We start from the raw sequence: 15,288 nt of genomic DNA, 5'->3' as shown, positions 1-15,288 counted from the left end.
GGGTATTCCTAAAATTAACAATATCAAGTATCAACTTTTTTGAAGTTACAGCCGTTTCTCTATTACAGCAAAGAGTTTTTTAAACACTACCTTATTGTTCCCTTTTCATTAGCCAGCTGCCAGACTATTAAAATGCTTTAATTCGTTTAACACAGCCATTGATTACACGAGTCTACAAAAAAATTTTCGTTCTTTGTACTAAAGTTTATACTATTATTTTCCAGTTAGTTAGTACCTTTTTTCGGTATAAAGTTTGCTTTTGTGATAGTTATAATAATAATACTCATTTTTAAATTTTTCATAAATTTTAATTGATTTTAATATTTTTAAAAAGACCGCGCGGTAAGAGTGGGGTATTAACGTTTACACTGTGCCGCTAGATGATAAACAACCCGAGTGATAAACAACCATCAGGTGTTATTTACAAGCCCAGAATAACTTAAAATGTCGTCACGAAAGTGCAAATACGATGCTGATGCATTTTGTTTTATATGTGGTCAATTTATTATAGTTCGAGACGTGAAATATGAACTAAAGACATCTCACGTTCTCTGTGAAGCCTATGAAGCATATTTTGACTGTCCTGTACGGAATCAAGATAAGCCATGGGCTCCACATGTTGCTTGTAGTTATTGTAAAAGGTGTTTGGAAGGTAAGCAATTTTTATTTAATTAAGCGATGAATCCAAAATAATAGACATATTAATTTTTATTTTTATATTTTTAGGTTGGTATTGAGGTGAGAAAAGGTCTATGAAATTTGTAATACCAAGGATTTGGCGAGAACCAAAAGACCATATTACTGACTTCTACTTTTGTATGGTGAATCCGAGTAAAAGACGTAGAGGTAAAAATGCAAAACCTATTGAATATCCTGACCTCGAATCTTCTTCTGCTCCAATTGCTCACGACCTGACACGACCAGTACCTGAGCCACCAAAAAAATTATCGCAGAAAAGTGGCTCATCTTTTAGTTCTTATAAAAGTAATTCCGATAAGGAGTTTTTGCCTACACCTGAACAACCAAAACACTATCTCATTACTTCAGAAGATTTTAACGATCTAATTAGAGATTTAAATTTGCCAAAAAATAAAGCAGAGCTTCTAGGCTCTCGGTTAAACCAGTGGAATTTGCTTGATGATGTTAAGATCACGGATCAGCGGACTAGGCATGAAATGTTTGCAACGTTTTTCACGAAGGAAGATGGACTTTGTTTTTGTAATGACAATAAAGGTATGTTTGAAGCAATTGGCATACCCTGTGTCCCTAGCGAATGGCGTTTATTCATTGACAGCTCTACAAAAAGTTTAAAAGCAGTTCTATTGCACAACGGAAATAAACTTCCGTCTCTTCCAATTGCTCACTCAGTACATCTTAAAGAAAATTATGAAAGTGTCAAAATTTTGCTTGAATCTGTAAAGTATCGTGAGTATAACTGGGAGCTGATTGGAGATTTTAAAATGGTGGGATTTTTAATGGGGCTACAGGGTGGATATACAAAGTATCCGTGTTATTTGTGCTTGTGGGATAGCAGAGCGAATTCTAAACACTATATTCAACGGTCATGGCCTGTAAGAACAGAATTGTGTGTCGGAAAACAGAACGTCAAATTTGAGCCGATTGTTGAAGCGGAAAAAGTGTTAATGCCGCCTTTGCATATTAAGTTAGGGTTGATGAAACAATTTGTTAAAAAACTGGATGAACCTTCAGAAGCTTTTGGATACTTAAAAAAAATTTTTCCGAAGTTATCGGAAGCAAACGTTAAAGCTGGGGTTTTTGTTGGTCCGCAAATAAGACAGATTTTCGCCGATGGAAAATTTCCAACGTTGCTGAATCGTACTCAAAAAGCAAGTTGGAACAGTTTTAAAGCAGTAGTTTCTGGATTTTTAGGAAATAATAAAGCTGAAAACTACGAAAAGTTGGTTGAGGATATGCTTACAAATTTTAAGGCCATGGGCTGCAGGATGTCATTAAAAGTACATATGCTGCATGCTCATTTGGATAAATTTAAAAACAATATGGGAGCCTATTCCGAAGAGCAAGGAGAACGTTTCCATCAGGACATCATGAATTTTGAACAACGCTATCAAGGCCAATACAATGAAAACATGATGGGCGACTATATTTATGGTTTATTGAGAGAAAGTAGCTATGAACATAAAAGAAAAAGTAAAAATGTGCACTTTTAAGTTATTTTCCACTTTTCTGTAAGCTAATTTGATAGTAAAACTTAATAAAAATAATAAACATTTTTATTTCAATAGTTTTATTTTCAATCAAAACTTAAAATCCGAGATTTTTAAAAATTTCGTTCAATCAGTCTTCTAAGCACAAAAGCAAAGTTTTTCATGCCATATATTTTTTTTCCGTCTAATTAAGACCTACACTACCGAAATTCAATGCTTTGCAATCAAAGTCAAATTTCATCTTGACCCGTGTTATTCTATGATTCTATAGTTTGTTAGAGTAATAGTCACAGAACACTAATAATCTAATAGTGTTCTGTCATCTGTGTTCTTTATGTTGTTTTTATTATTACAAAATACAAACTGTACGAAACATTCAAATTAATTAAAGTAAGTAAACCAACTATAAGTCTACTATTTAAGAGAATGCAAAGTGCAGTTGAACTGAGTTAAGAAGAATAATATTATTAATGTCCAAAGTAGTGTTTTTACAGCATACCTAAGAATTATTATTTTTATTTGTTTATTTCATTGTTTTAGTTCAAATGTTGTAATTTGCATAAGAATAATTGCTTTATAGTAAAAATACATTTCCCTTGAAATATTAGCAGTATTTCGTATTGTGGACAGCATCTATTATGCTACTGTACCATTAATCAATAATTCATTATAGACTTGTGCTTATTTATATTAATAAAATAGCAGAGTTAATATTAAAAACAAACGTACAAATCAGGTTTTAGGGTTAAATATAATATATTCTTAATTTTCCACTCTTATAAATTCATACTACAATTATTGTATATAAATTTTAGTTCAATTTATACTTCTGTAACAATTCTGCCCTGTTAATTTTCAGGCATTGCTGTAAGTCTTACAGTGACAGCATGGTTGGTTTAGGGATTCCTGTAAAGCGAAAAGCTGAAAATGGTAAGTGATTTTCTATTGAATTCATGAAAATAGTTTGTAATTTATAATTGTGGTGCAGTTTGGTGACAATGAGCAAGTATATCTTTCAATTTAATGAAAAACTATGAGTATGTTGTCTGATTATCAGTAACCACTGATGGGTAGCAGTACAACCCGAATACAACTGTAAATGTTTTTGTGAGTGCAGTTTTGTGAGTCATGCCTCATCTCACCTAACCTCACATGGAGAGACTGGAGTCTCTGCAAATTTCATGTAATATTTTTCCTCCAAGAAACAGATTAAATATAACAAGGGTTGGTGAATTCACCTCACATAATTGTGAATAAGGTCTGATGAACAAAACTCAAAACAGAAGTAGTAGATCAAATGATATGTGCAGCACTAACCAGTCATGAACACACATTTAAGGCGTAAGCAGAAAACACACAAACAAGGTGTTTTTAGACAAGTTTTTTGGTGAAAATATATAGAGCTATGAACACTACTTAATCCTGTTAGACATATCCTTAAGTCTTTTTTGTAGGTTGCTAATGCTTGCTGTTAGTTATAGTTAACACTCCAGAGCCTTTTTGAACTACCACTTTTCCTTGCAGTTAAACAAGTTTTTTGGCATGGCATGCCCAATTATTTTAGTACAACTCTCAGAAAAGTTGTTCTTATAGCTTGTACTTTTTTGTGTAGGTATATTTATTCGGATTAGTAATGAATAACGAGGATCGTAAGCATATAAACTGTTTTCCACAGAAGAATTTTGAAAATATTGGCTTTGTTACATAGATGGCGGGCCGGAAGCTGTGAACTCATATCGCTCAAGGTTGCTGGCATTTAGTGTCGCGTTAAGTGAGCTTGGCGAAGCCTGTTACGAGAACTCAATCAATCAACAAAAAAAGAATCTTAATCTAGATATCATGCAATACTCACTAAATACCTCTATTCACAATTTGACAATTCTGCTTAAATTTTGTAATTAATATTATATATAATTAATATAATTTATAATTATTAATATTATATTTTAATTTTTACTAACATTAATCAAAAGCTCAATCCTTTAGGGTAATCAAATCAAAGTCACTTTATTCATGCAGGTCGAGGAAATCAAATTTTCTTTTTCTATCCACCGCCTTTGAGGGTTGAGCTTTAACATGAAGTGGCAACAAACTCATTGTGACAATCACTCACTCACAAATCATTTCAGTTACAATATATGTAAAGTGTTGCAACAATAATACTCAAAATAAAAGGTTATTAATAATTAAATTAATATGTAAAAACAAGAGTGTTTGAGTATAGTCATGGCGGACTATAACTGTATCAACAATAATAGTATGCCATGGTACAGTTCATGCATCAATCCACACACATCGTAAATAAAGGTATTTAGCGACCATTTAATTTGCAATTATGATACATATAATATTTAATTTTAAAACCATGAATCCTAGTTTCCGGCTACAGTATCAGCCTGCCGCCACAAGTGAGTCCATTCATGAGCATGTTGCAAGGGCCAGCCATCGCCTCCCTTGACCATATTTTAGGGAAGGGAACGACCGCCAACATAGGAACAAATATCGGGAATAAAAATGGAAATGGGCTGGGCAGATGAGTAGAGGGAAGGAGAAGTGGAACACAAAAGTCACCAAATGGTAACACTAGGAATTGCAAAAGAAACGGGAAGATCCTGCCAAAGATTGGAGGATGACCTGGCCAAATTTAAAATGTAATTGAAGTCAGTGGAAATGTTTGGAGGAAGCCTATGCCAATTGCCAATCAGCAGAAGACAACCTAGATTTTATATAACTCAGATATAAGAAATTGTATTCTTTTTTGTTGAATAAAAGGTTTATTATTATAGTATCAACCTTGCTCAAAATTGGCTGTTTGAATTTATTGCAGGGAGTGCTGTTGGGCCGCGGTCAAAGATGCCAGCTTCCCTCATTCAGTTGGATGCTGGTTTTATGTGGAATCTACAGGTACTGTTTAAAAAAATGTTTTTTTACCAATTTGACCTTTTTTATGCGCCTTGACAGTCCTTCAACACCCTTCAGATATTATTAAGTGTATGGGCTGTTCAGATACTATACTAGCGGCACGCTATGATGGCCGTTTTTACATATTATAATAGTGATGTGAAATGTCAATTTATTCTCGAAAAAAATATAATCAAATCTATACACATCAAAAAAGTCTAAGCAACATGCATGATATTACACATTTACCATTTATATTAATTAATTTCTAAGTCTTTATTCACTCAAAGTGCATAGGTATGTAAACTTTTTTGTTATTGATGACATACTGGCTGGTTGTAAAAAAAAATTTCGATTATGTTTTGTTTTTTTCATAAAATTAAATGAGAGGGAATTTATTTGAATTTAAGTGCGTTTTTATTGCTAAGTTTAGTCTTGATTTTATAATTTTACCAACCATTTAAATAAAGTTAGCGACAAAATTGAAGTGTTAGATATTTTTAACGTCATGGAGCGACGTCATTTGTCGTCAAATGAAATGCAAAGAGCTGTAGGGATGTTGCAAGCGGAAAGTAATCAATCTCAGGTATTTCGGCATTTTGTCATTCATAGAAGTGTTATTTGTCGTCTTTGGCAGCGCTACAATAATACAAGGGAACCCGCTGAACAGCATTCAGGCCGTACAAGGAGTACAACCACTCAACAAGACCGGTATATACAACTGACTCAAGACGCCAGCCGATGTTAACCGCTCGAGAGATAAGTTTGAGACTACAAAATTCAAGTGGTGTTGATGTAAGTTCCCAAACTGTGCGAAATCGACTGCATGAGTACGGCCTACGAGCTCGACGCCCAATTAGTCTACAGAACGTAGAACATGGACCCAGGAATGAGATGCGATTCGGGTTTAGGCCAGATACAAGAAGGGTGCGAGTGTACCGTCGGCCCGGAAATACTGAAAGGCTCAGGTGCATTCAGGATGTTCATCCATACAGCGGCTCAACAGTTATGGTATGGACGGGTATAATACCCGCCCATGAACCAGCCACCACTCGCCCAGAACAGGCGAACTGAGCTCGTTTTTGTAAATGGAAACATGAACGCTGAAAATCACGTTGAGGATATTCTCAGACCTTATATCCATTCATTTGCACAAACCTTTGGCTCCGATTTTACGTTAATGCATGACAATGCGCGTTCACATATAGCTCGGCGAACCAGTCAATACTTGGCAACGGAGAACGTCCGGGTATTGCCCTGGCCTGCACAATCGCCAGACCTCAACCCCATCGAGCACGCATGGGATATGCTCCAGAGACGTGTTTTGAAGGACTTGGGCGGAGCGACAACAACCCAACAGCTGAAGGATTTGCTACAATTCCATTAGGAGCGATTACCGCAAGATGACATAAACAGTCTCATTAATTCAATGAATAATCGTTGCCGACAAGTTCTGAATAGCAGAGGAGGCCATACTTTATATTAAATTTTCATATTCTTTCACAATAAATTCATTTTCCTTAGAAATTTCAAAATTTCGAAATTTTAAAAAAGTGTTTAGTTGTTCATGTACCTTAGTTTCTGCAGTATATTCAAATATTGTTATTAAAAGAACTTATAAAGACAACAGCTGTTATTTTTACATCATAGAACCCTAAAAATATTATTTAAAAAATAAAATCAGTACATGTTTTGATGTGTAGATTAGTTTCTGTTACAAGTAGTACCTCATTAAAAAGGCTTAATAAAACAAAAAAGATATAAATGTTTACTTAATATATTTGAACGAACTGAATATTGGAATGAAAATGAATATACATACTTTATATGCACATAAGAAACATATGAATACAAAAAGAGACCAGAAAAAGGTGTAACAAAAGGACAGATTTAATCAGATTCGTCCATACTGCTATTTTCACTGTCGTCACTGCTATCATCACCTACATTTATTATAAGTTCGTTTTCTAAAATATTATTTATTTTCACATCTCTTTCATAACCTTCCCTTATTAATTGAACAGTTCTATTTACAACCTTTTCCCAGTCTCCTTTAGTCACATGTTCACAAGCTTCTAATATTTTTAGCATTTTTGTTGTGGTAAATGGGGGTCTTCCAGCATATCCCTTAATTTGAGCCCACATCAACTCAATTGCATTATATTCACAACTAGTTGACCGGTCAGACGTTGTTCTGTATATAATAAATAAAATAATGTTCTTTATGTATTTGTCAATAATATTTCATAACATCAAGAATCATTTCGTAAAATAAGCACCCTGTTGTTGTAATGAAATTGTTTCACAGCAGAACTGTCAAACATTTAAGATATGTCCATACAAAACAAATATTGGAAATAAGAATAATTGCTAAAAAACACGCTTATTAGTTTGGTTTATTTATAAAAGCGTGTTTTTTTTAGTTTTTTTAAACTATTATTTGCTGAATAAAAATTCTATTTGGTATTCCAAAATTCCATAATATTACATAAATCGGCTCTTTGTCTAAAGTACCAATCGATATAGAGGATGGATCGATATATTGGCTGTCAAATCTCAAATATTATCGTTAGGTTCAGAAATTTAATTTGTGACAAAACTTAATATTTATCAATCTACATAAAAATAATAAGATAGATAGTTAACAACTGTAGTTAATCTACCAACTATAGTTAGCTAAAATTTAGTTTATTTTTTACCTCCTGAGTAATTTAGAAAGATATAAAAATTCTAATTAGTTATGCATTTTAAATTATTCATTTAAATTGATTTCTGAACGACGGGGGACACATCAAAGGAAAATCAAAATTGTTGTTTTTATTTAATTTCGAGCATTTTCATGTTTATTCAAACCTTTTAAACCTTCCCTCGACTTCCATACGTAATTCAAGACCAAAATTAGCCAAATCGGTCCAGCCGCTCTCGAGTTTTAGCGAGACTAACGAACAGCAATTCATTTATATATATATATAGATTTACCAGCGACGATTTCACAGTTGAAAGTTTTTTGTTAATTGACCGAGTAGGCTCGTGTAGCCGCATTATATGTGATTTTTAAAATTTTTTGAAATTTATAATTTTATTGTTTCTAAACGTTATCCCCCTTATTCATAATAGTCTGCTAACTTAAAACATTGCTAATTCTCACTCTGTCTTCTTCTATTGACCTATGTCAGAATGAGAAAAAAACACTCCTAAGCGGCTGAAATGTCAATTTATTCTCGAAAAAAATATAATCAAATCTATACACATTAAAAAAGTCTAAGCAACATGCATGATATTACACATTTACCATTTATATTAATTAATTTATAAGTCTTTATTCACTCAAAGTGCATAGGTATGTAAACTTTTTTGTTATTGATGACATACTGGCTGGTTGTAAACAAAAATTTCGATTATGTTTTGTTTTTTTTTCATAAAATTAAATTAGAGGGAATTTATTTCAATTTAAGTGCGTTTTTATTGCTAAGTTTAGTCTTGATTTTATAATTTTACCAACCATTTAAATAAAGTTAGCGACAAAATTGAAGTGTTAGATATTTTTTATGTCATGGAGCGACGTCATTTGTCGGCAAATGAAAGCTGTAGGGATGTTGCAAGCGGGAAGTAATCAATTTCAGGTATTTCGGCATTTTGTCATTCATAGAAGTGTTATTTGTTGTCTTTGACAGCGCATCAATAATGCAAGGGATCCCACTGAACAGAATTCAGGCCGTTAAAGGAGTACAACCACTCGGCAAGACCGGTACATACAACTGACTGCAAGACGCCACCCGATGTTAAGCGCTCGAGACATAAGTTTGAGGCTACAAAATTCAAGTGGTGTTGATGTAAGTTCCCAAACTGTGCGAAATCGACTGCATGAATACGGCCTACGAGCTCGACGCCCAATTAGTCTACAGAACGTAGAACATGGACCCAGGAATGAGATGCGATTCGGGTTTAGGCCAGATACAAGAAGGGTGCGAGTGTACCGTCGGCCCGGAAATACTGAAAGGCTCAGGTGCATTCAGGATGTTCATCCATACAGCGGCTCAACAGTTATGGTATGGACGGGTATAATACCCGCCCATGAACCAGCCACCACTCGCCCAGAACAGGCGAACTGAGCTCGTTTTTGTAAATGGAAACATGAACGCTGAAAATCACGTTGAGGATATTCTCAGACCTTATGTCCATTCATTTGCACAAACCTTTGGCTCAGATTTTACGTTCGCGTACGTGCGCGTTCACATACAGCTCGGCGAACCAGTCAATACTTGGCAACGGAGAATGTCCGGGTATTGCCCTGGCCCGCACTATCGCCAGACCTCAACCCCATTGAGCACGCATGGGATATGCTCCAGAGACGTGTTTTGAAGGACTTGGGCGGAGCGACAACAACCCAACAGCTGAAGGATTTGCTACAATTCCATTAGGAGCGAATACCGCAAGATGACATAAACAGTCTCATTAATTCAATGAATAATCGTTGCCGACAAGTTCTGAATAGCAGAGGAGGCCATGCTTTGTATTAAATTTTCATATTCTTTCACAATAAATTCATTATCTTTAGAAATTTCAAAATTTCGAAATTTTAAAAAAGTCTAGTTGTTCATGTACCTTAGTTTCTGCAGTATATTCAAATATTGTTAATTTCTGTTATTAAAAGAACTTATAAAGACAACAGCTGTTATTTTTACATCATAGAACCCTAAAACTATTATTTAAAAAATAAAATCAGTACATGTTGCTTAGACTTTTTTGATGTGTAGATTAGTTTTTGTTGCAAGTAGTACCTCATTAAAAAGGCTTAATAAAACAAAAAATATATAAATGTTTACTTAATATATTTGAACGAACTGAATATTGGAATGAAAATGAATATACATACTTTATATGCACATAAGAAACATGAATACAAAAAGAGACCAAAAAAACGTGTAACAAAAGGACAGATTTAATCAGATTCGTTCAGACGCTCTTTTCACTGTCGTCACTGCTATCATCACCTACATTTATTGTAAGTTCGTTTTCTAAAATATTATCTATTTTCACATCTCTTTCATAACCTTCCCTTATTAATTTAACAGTTCTATTCACAACCTTTTCCCAGTCTCCTTTAGTCACATGTTCACAAGCTTCTTCTAATATTTTTAGCATTTTTGTTGTGGTAAATGGGGGTCTTCCAGCATATCCCTTAATTTGAGCCCACATCAACTCAATTGCATTATATTCACAACTAGTTGACCCGTCAGACGTTGTTCTGTATATAATAAATAAAATAATGTTCTTTATGTATTTGTCAATAATATTTCATAACATCAAGAATCATTTCGTAAAATAAGCACCCTGTTGTTGTAATGAAATTGTTTCACAGCAGAACTGTCAAACATTTAAGATATGTCCATACAAAACAAATATTGGAAATAAGAATTATTGCTAAAAAACACGCTTATTAGTTTGGTTTATTTATAAAAGAGTGTTTTTTTTTAGTTTTTTTAAACTATTATTTGCTGAATAAAAATTCTATTTGGTATTCCAAAATTCCATAATATTACATAAATCGGCTAAAGCATACTCTTTGTCTAAAGTACCAATCGATATAGAGGATGGATCGATATATTGGCTGTCAAATCTCAAATATTATCGTTAGGTTCAGAAATTTAATTTGTGACAAAACATAATATTTATCAATCTACATAAAAATAATAAGATAGATAGTTAACAACTGTAGTTAATCTACCAACTATAGTTAGCTAAAATTTAGTTTATTTTTTACCTCCTGAGAAATTTAGAAAGATATAAAAATTCTAATTAGTTATGCATTTTAAATTATTCATTTAAATTGATTTCTGAACGACGGGGGACACATCAAAGGAAAATCAAAATTGTTGTTTTTATTTAATTTCGAGCATTTTCATGTTTATTCAAACCTTTTAAACCTTCCCTGGACTTCCACACGTAATTCAAGACCAAAATTAGCCAAATCGGTCCAGCCGCTCTCGAGTTTTAGCGAGACTAACGAACAGCAATTCATTTATATATATATATATATAGATTTACCAGCGACGATTTCACAGTTGAAAGTTTTTTGTTAATTGACCGAGTAGGCTCGTGTAGCCGCATTATATGTGGCGTTTGTACAATTTTTTGAAATTAATAATTTTATTGTTGCTAAACATTATTCATAATAGTCTGCTAACTTAAAACTTTGCTAATTCTCACTCTGTCTTCTTCTATTGACCTAAGTCAGAATGACAAAAAAACACTCCTAAGCGGCTGTTTAAAGTTAGCAGACCATTATGAATAAGGGGGTATGAAATTTAAAATGTTTACTTCTATCGGCAGTCTATATATACAATTGCCAATTTTTCATGGAATAGGACGATAAATGCGTACGGGTGAATTGATGTTAAGTGTTCACCGCCACTCTCATTATCTTTCAAGCCTTTTACAAAGTTTTATATGATATATGAAGGTTTATTAATTTATGGTTATTTTATTAGTATTTATTTTTGATTGTTTACTTCCAGGCACTATCGAAGGCAGCGGCTTCTGTTCAGTCAGGCGCCAAGTCACCAGTCTCGGCACTGAACGAGCTCGGTGTTCATGTTAATTACGAGCTCATTGACTACCGGGGCCCAGCACATAGCCCATTCTTCACAGTTTGCGTTACCGTGAGTTTTTTTTAATAGGTTTCCGTCATTGACGAACAGTAAACAATTAGACAATCACGCTCAAAAATTGCAAACTGACAGCAAAACTGTCTAAATAACACTATATCCGAATAAACCATATATGTTATTTATGAAAATAAAAGACGAGACGAGTAGGACGTTCAACTGATGGTAATTGTTACGCCCTGACTATTACAATGCAGTGCCAGTCACGATTCTTGAAAAACCCAAAAATCCCCATTTGTCGTATCACCGCTATTCGATAACACTTCCCTCAAAGCCTCGCCTAGTATCGAAATACTGGGTCTCGAAATCTCGAGCGATTGCCAATTTCGTGGCCATCCGGAGGGCAAAGCCAAATTAGCTTCAAAGAAACTGGGCGTCATAAATAGAGCACGGCAATACTTCAAGCCGGCCCACATTCTAGCGCTGTACAAAGCGCAGGTCCGGCCACACATGGAGTATTGCTGTCATCTCTGGTCTGGCGCACCCCAGTATCAGCTCGATCCATTTGACCGCGTGCAACGCAGAGCAGCTGCAATTGTCGGGGACCCAGTACTCTGTGAACGGCTGGATCACTTGGCGTTGCGTAGAGACGTCGCTTCATTGTGTGTCTTCTACCGCATTTATCACGGGGAGTGTTCCGAAGAGCTGTTTAACCTGATTCCTGCCGCCGAATTCCACCTTCGCACGACACGCCACAAGTTAGGATATCATCCCCGCCATCTGGATGTGTGGCGGTTCTCCACAGTGCGGTTTTCAAGGAGCTTCCTTCCACGTACTACAAAGCTGTGGAATGAGCTTCCTTACGCGGTGTTTCCGCGACGATACGACATGGGTACCTTCAAAAAAAGCGCATACTCCTTCCTTAAAGGCCGGCAATGCTTCTGTGATTCCTCTGGTGTTGCAAGAGAATGTGGTGTGGCGGTGATCCGTACACTCGTTTGTCCTCCTATTCCATACAAAAAAAAATAGCTTGACGTTTTAAATCATTTTGCTAAATAATTACATTTCAATCGCTACAACAAAATGCTTAAGCAAAATATATCGCCGACGAAATTAAAAAAAAAAAACACCATAATCAATGAGCTCCTTATGAGCGTATACAATCGACTTTGAACATTACTGCCACGAAATAAGGTGTTAATTTGTATTAATGTTTTAATGATAACTATATAAGTTAATGTATGCATATAGATCTTTTAATAGGCTATTCGGAGCCTACTTGTTTATTCAAAAATGGTGCAAATTCAAATATTTTTATTCAAAATAGGATACATCACTTATTGAAAGTCATAAACTACTACCCATTCCAAAACGAATGCCTCAGACCTGAGAAGAACGGACGCAACAAACTCAGCGGGCTTTTTTTTCATCGAAAAATTAATATATGCACATTGCTGCTTCACGGCAGAAATAGGCGCCGTTTTGGTACCCATAATCTAGCCGGCATCCTGTGAGACAAAGAAACATCTCACTGGTAAAATCCTGCCACTGGCCGCTCTAATGAGGGATGACCTTTAGAGCGCTTTCACACTACGTCCGATCCGAATTCAAATTCAAATATTTTTATTCAAAATAGGACGTGACATCACTTATTGAAAGTCAAAAACTACCACCCATTCCAAAATGAATGCTTCAGACCTGAGAAGAATGGGCGCAACAAACTCCACTTTTTTTCATCGAATAAATATGTTGACTAAGTAATATTGTAAAATTAAACTTATTATTCAATAGCCCGAGGGCGGTCGCTCCACTCCCAATCTGTGGTATCACTAAAGAAAGTCATTTATGTTATAGTAACCTTTACCACACAAAATTCTTTGAACAATTCTTTTGATTAACGTAATACTTTTGTTTTGAACATTTTCTGGGATGTTGTTGTAAAAGCATATACAACGCCCCACATAAGACTTATTATCTCGACTTACTGCTGCAGAACTAAGTCTGTTTGCCAATCCTTCAATAAAATAAACAAACAGAAATAAGTAGTATTTTACTCTGGACGAATGTTGTTCCTGATAAAAGTCCCCTCTCTTGATAAAAGATTTTCAATAAGATATCTTGTAATATATTACAGAAATATATTTACCATAGGGAGTGACAGTAACATTAATTGAGAGAAAAGTTTAGTGAAATTAATATTATGACAGTACATATACCAGAACCTCCTATACGCTCATAAACATATCAGCCAATTTAAAAAAGAATAGTGATCTACATAATGTCAATACTCGAAACAAACATAAACTCGCAATTCCATCTACTAGGCTCCGTAAAATTGCTAAATATTTTAGAGTGATTGTGTTATATTTTATAATAAACTACCAAATGATACAAAAATATGACCTATTAAAAAATTTAAATGCATCGTAAAAAATAAATTAACATCGAAGGCCTATTATAATGTCAAAGATTATTTGAATGATAAAGATAGTTGGAATTAATGTTCTAAATTTTGTAAATGAATATTGTTATACTCATTTGAATGCTATTGTAACTTTTGTACTTCAGCCTAACATGCACCAAATAACTTATAAAGTTTTACAGTGAATAAAGATTTTTTTGACTTTGACTTAACATAACATAATGCAACAATACTTGGTAAACGTCATTAAGCTACATCAGTTAGTATAGGGCTTTGACATGGAGAGAAAAAGTGATAAGAAACTCCCAGCCCATCTTTATCATGTCTTTCTTAATATGTATAAATTCAGTGTTCTGATGTGATTTCCAGTGAACTCGTAAACTAATGAACGGTATTTAATGGGGATTACTTCTTGGAGTGCAGTTTAGTCCAACTTGAGAGATAGGATAGTTTTTATGTCGATTTGGGAGAGAATATTGACACACATTTTGACAGTTCTGCTGTGAAACAATTTCATTATAACAACAGGGAGCATATTTTACGAAATAATTCTTGATGTTATGAAATATTATTGATAAATTCATAAAAAACAAGCATTTTATTTATTACTAGCTGACCCGACAAAAGTTTTTCTGTATATAATAAATAGAATAATGTGTTTTTTTTATTATGAATTTGTCAATAATATTTTATAACATCAAGAATTAATTCGTAAAATATTGAACCCCTATTGTTGTAATGAAATTGTTTCAAACGTATGATTTATCATACATATAGTTGGTTGTCAAATGACAAATATTATGGTTGCGAAATTTTATTTGTGACAAAACTTAAGATTTATCAATCTAACTACATAAAAATAATCTGATAGATAGTTAACAACTGTAATCTACCAACTATAGTTAACAAAAATTAAATTTAAGTTAATTTTTACCTCCTTAGCAACCTTAGAAAGAAATGTAATAATTCTAAAAAGTTATTCATTGGAAACTATTCTTTCAATTTGATTTCTGAACGACGGAGGACACATCAAAGAAAAAACAAAATTGTTGTTTTTATTTAATTCCGAGCATTTTCATATTTATTCACTTTTTAAACCTTCTCTGGACTTTGAAATTAGCCAAATCGGTCCAGCCGTTCTCGATTTTTAGCGAGACTAACGAACAGCAAT

General features: G+C 34.0%; 1 protein-coding gene across 2 annotated transcripts in view; it reads left to right on the top strand.

The window, feature by feature from the left end:
- Nucleotides 1-2,414: 2,414 nt before the first annotated feature.
- Nucleotides 2,415-15,288, top strand: part of LOC126973346 (double-stranded RNA-specific editase Adar) — a 70,625-nt gene continuing 57,751 nt past the window's right edge. Inside the window, exons 1-4 of one of the 2 annotated variants that reach the window (XM_050820574.1) lie at nucleotides 2,415-2,576; nucleotides 3,046-3,116; nucleotides 5,014-5,090; nucleotides 11,606-11,749. In XM_050820574.1, coding sequence (XP_050676531.1) covers nucleotides 3,074-3,116; nucleotides 5,014-5,090; nucleotides 11,606-11,749 — 264 coding nt within the window. In that variant the 5' untranslated portion in view covers nucleotides 2,415-2,576; nucleotides 3,046-3,073. Of the gene's footprint in view, nucleotides 2,577-2,603; nucleotides 2,636-3,045; nucleotides 3,117-5,013; nucleotides 5,091-11,605; nucleotides 11,750-15,288 lie in introns of those variants that run through there. The other variant, XM_050820573.1, reaches the window with a different exon arrangement.

Source organism: Leptidea sinapis, chromosome 29 (assembly GCF_905404315.1).
Source record: "Leptidea sinapis chromosome 29, ilLepSina1.1, whole genome shotgun sequence".
NCBI classification, from domain to species: Eukaryota; Metazoa; Arthropoda; class Insecta; order Lepidoptera; family Pieridae; genus Leptidea; species Leptidea sinapis.
This window is presented reverse-complemented; position numbering and strand designations above follow the sequence as displayed.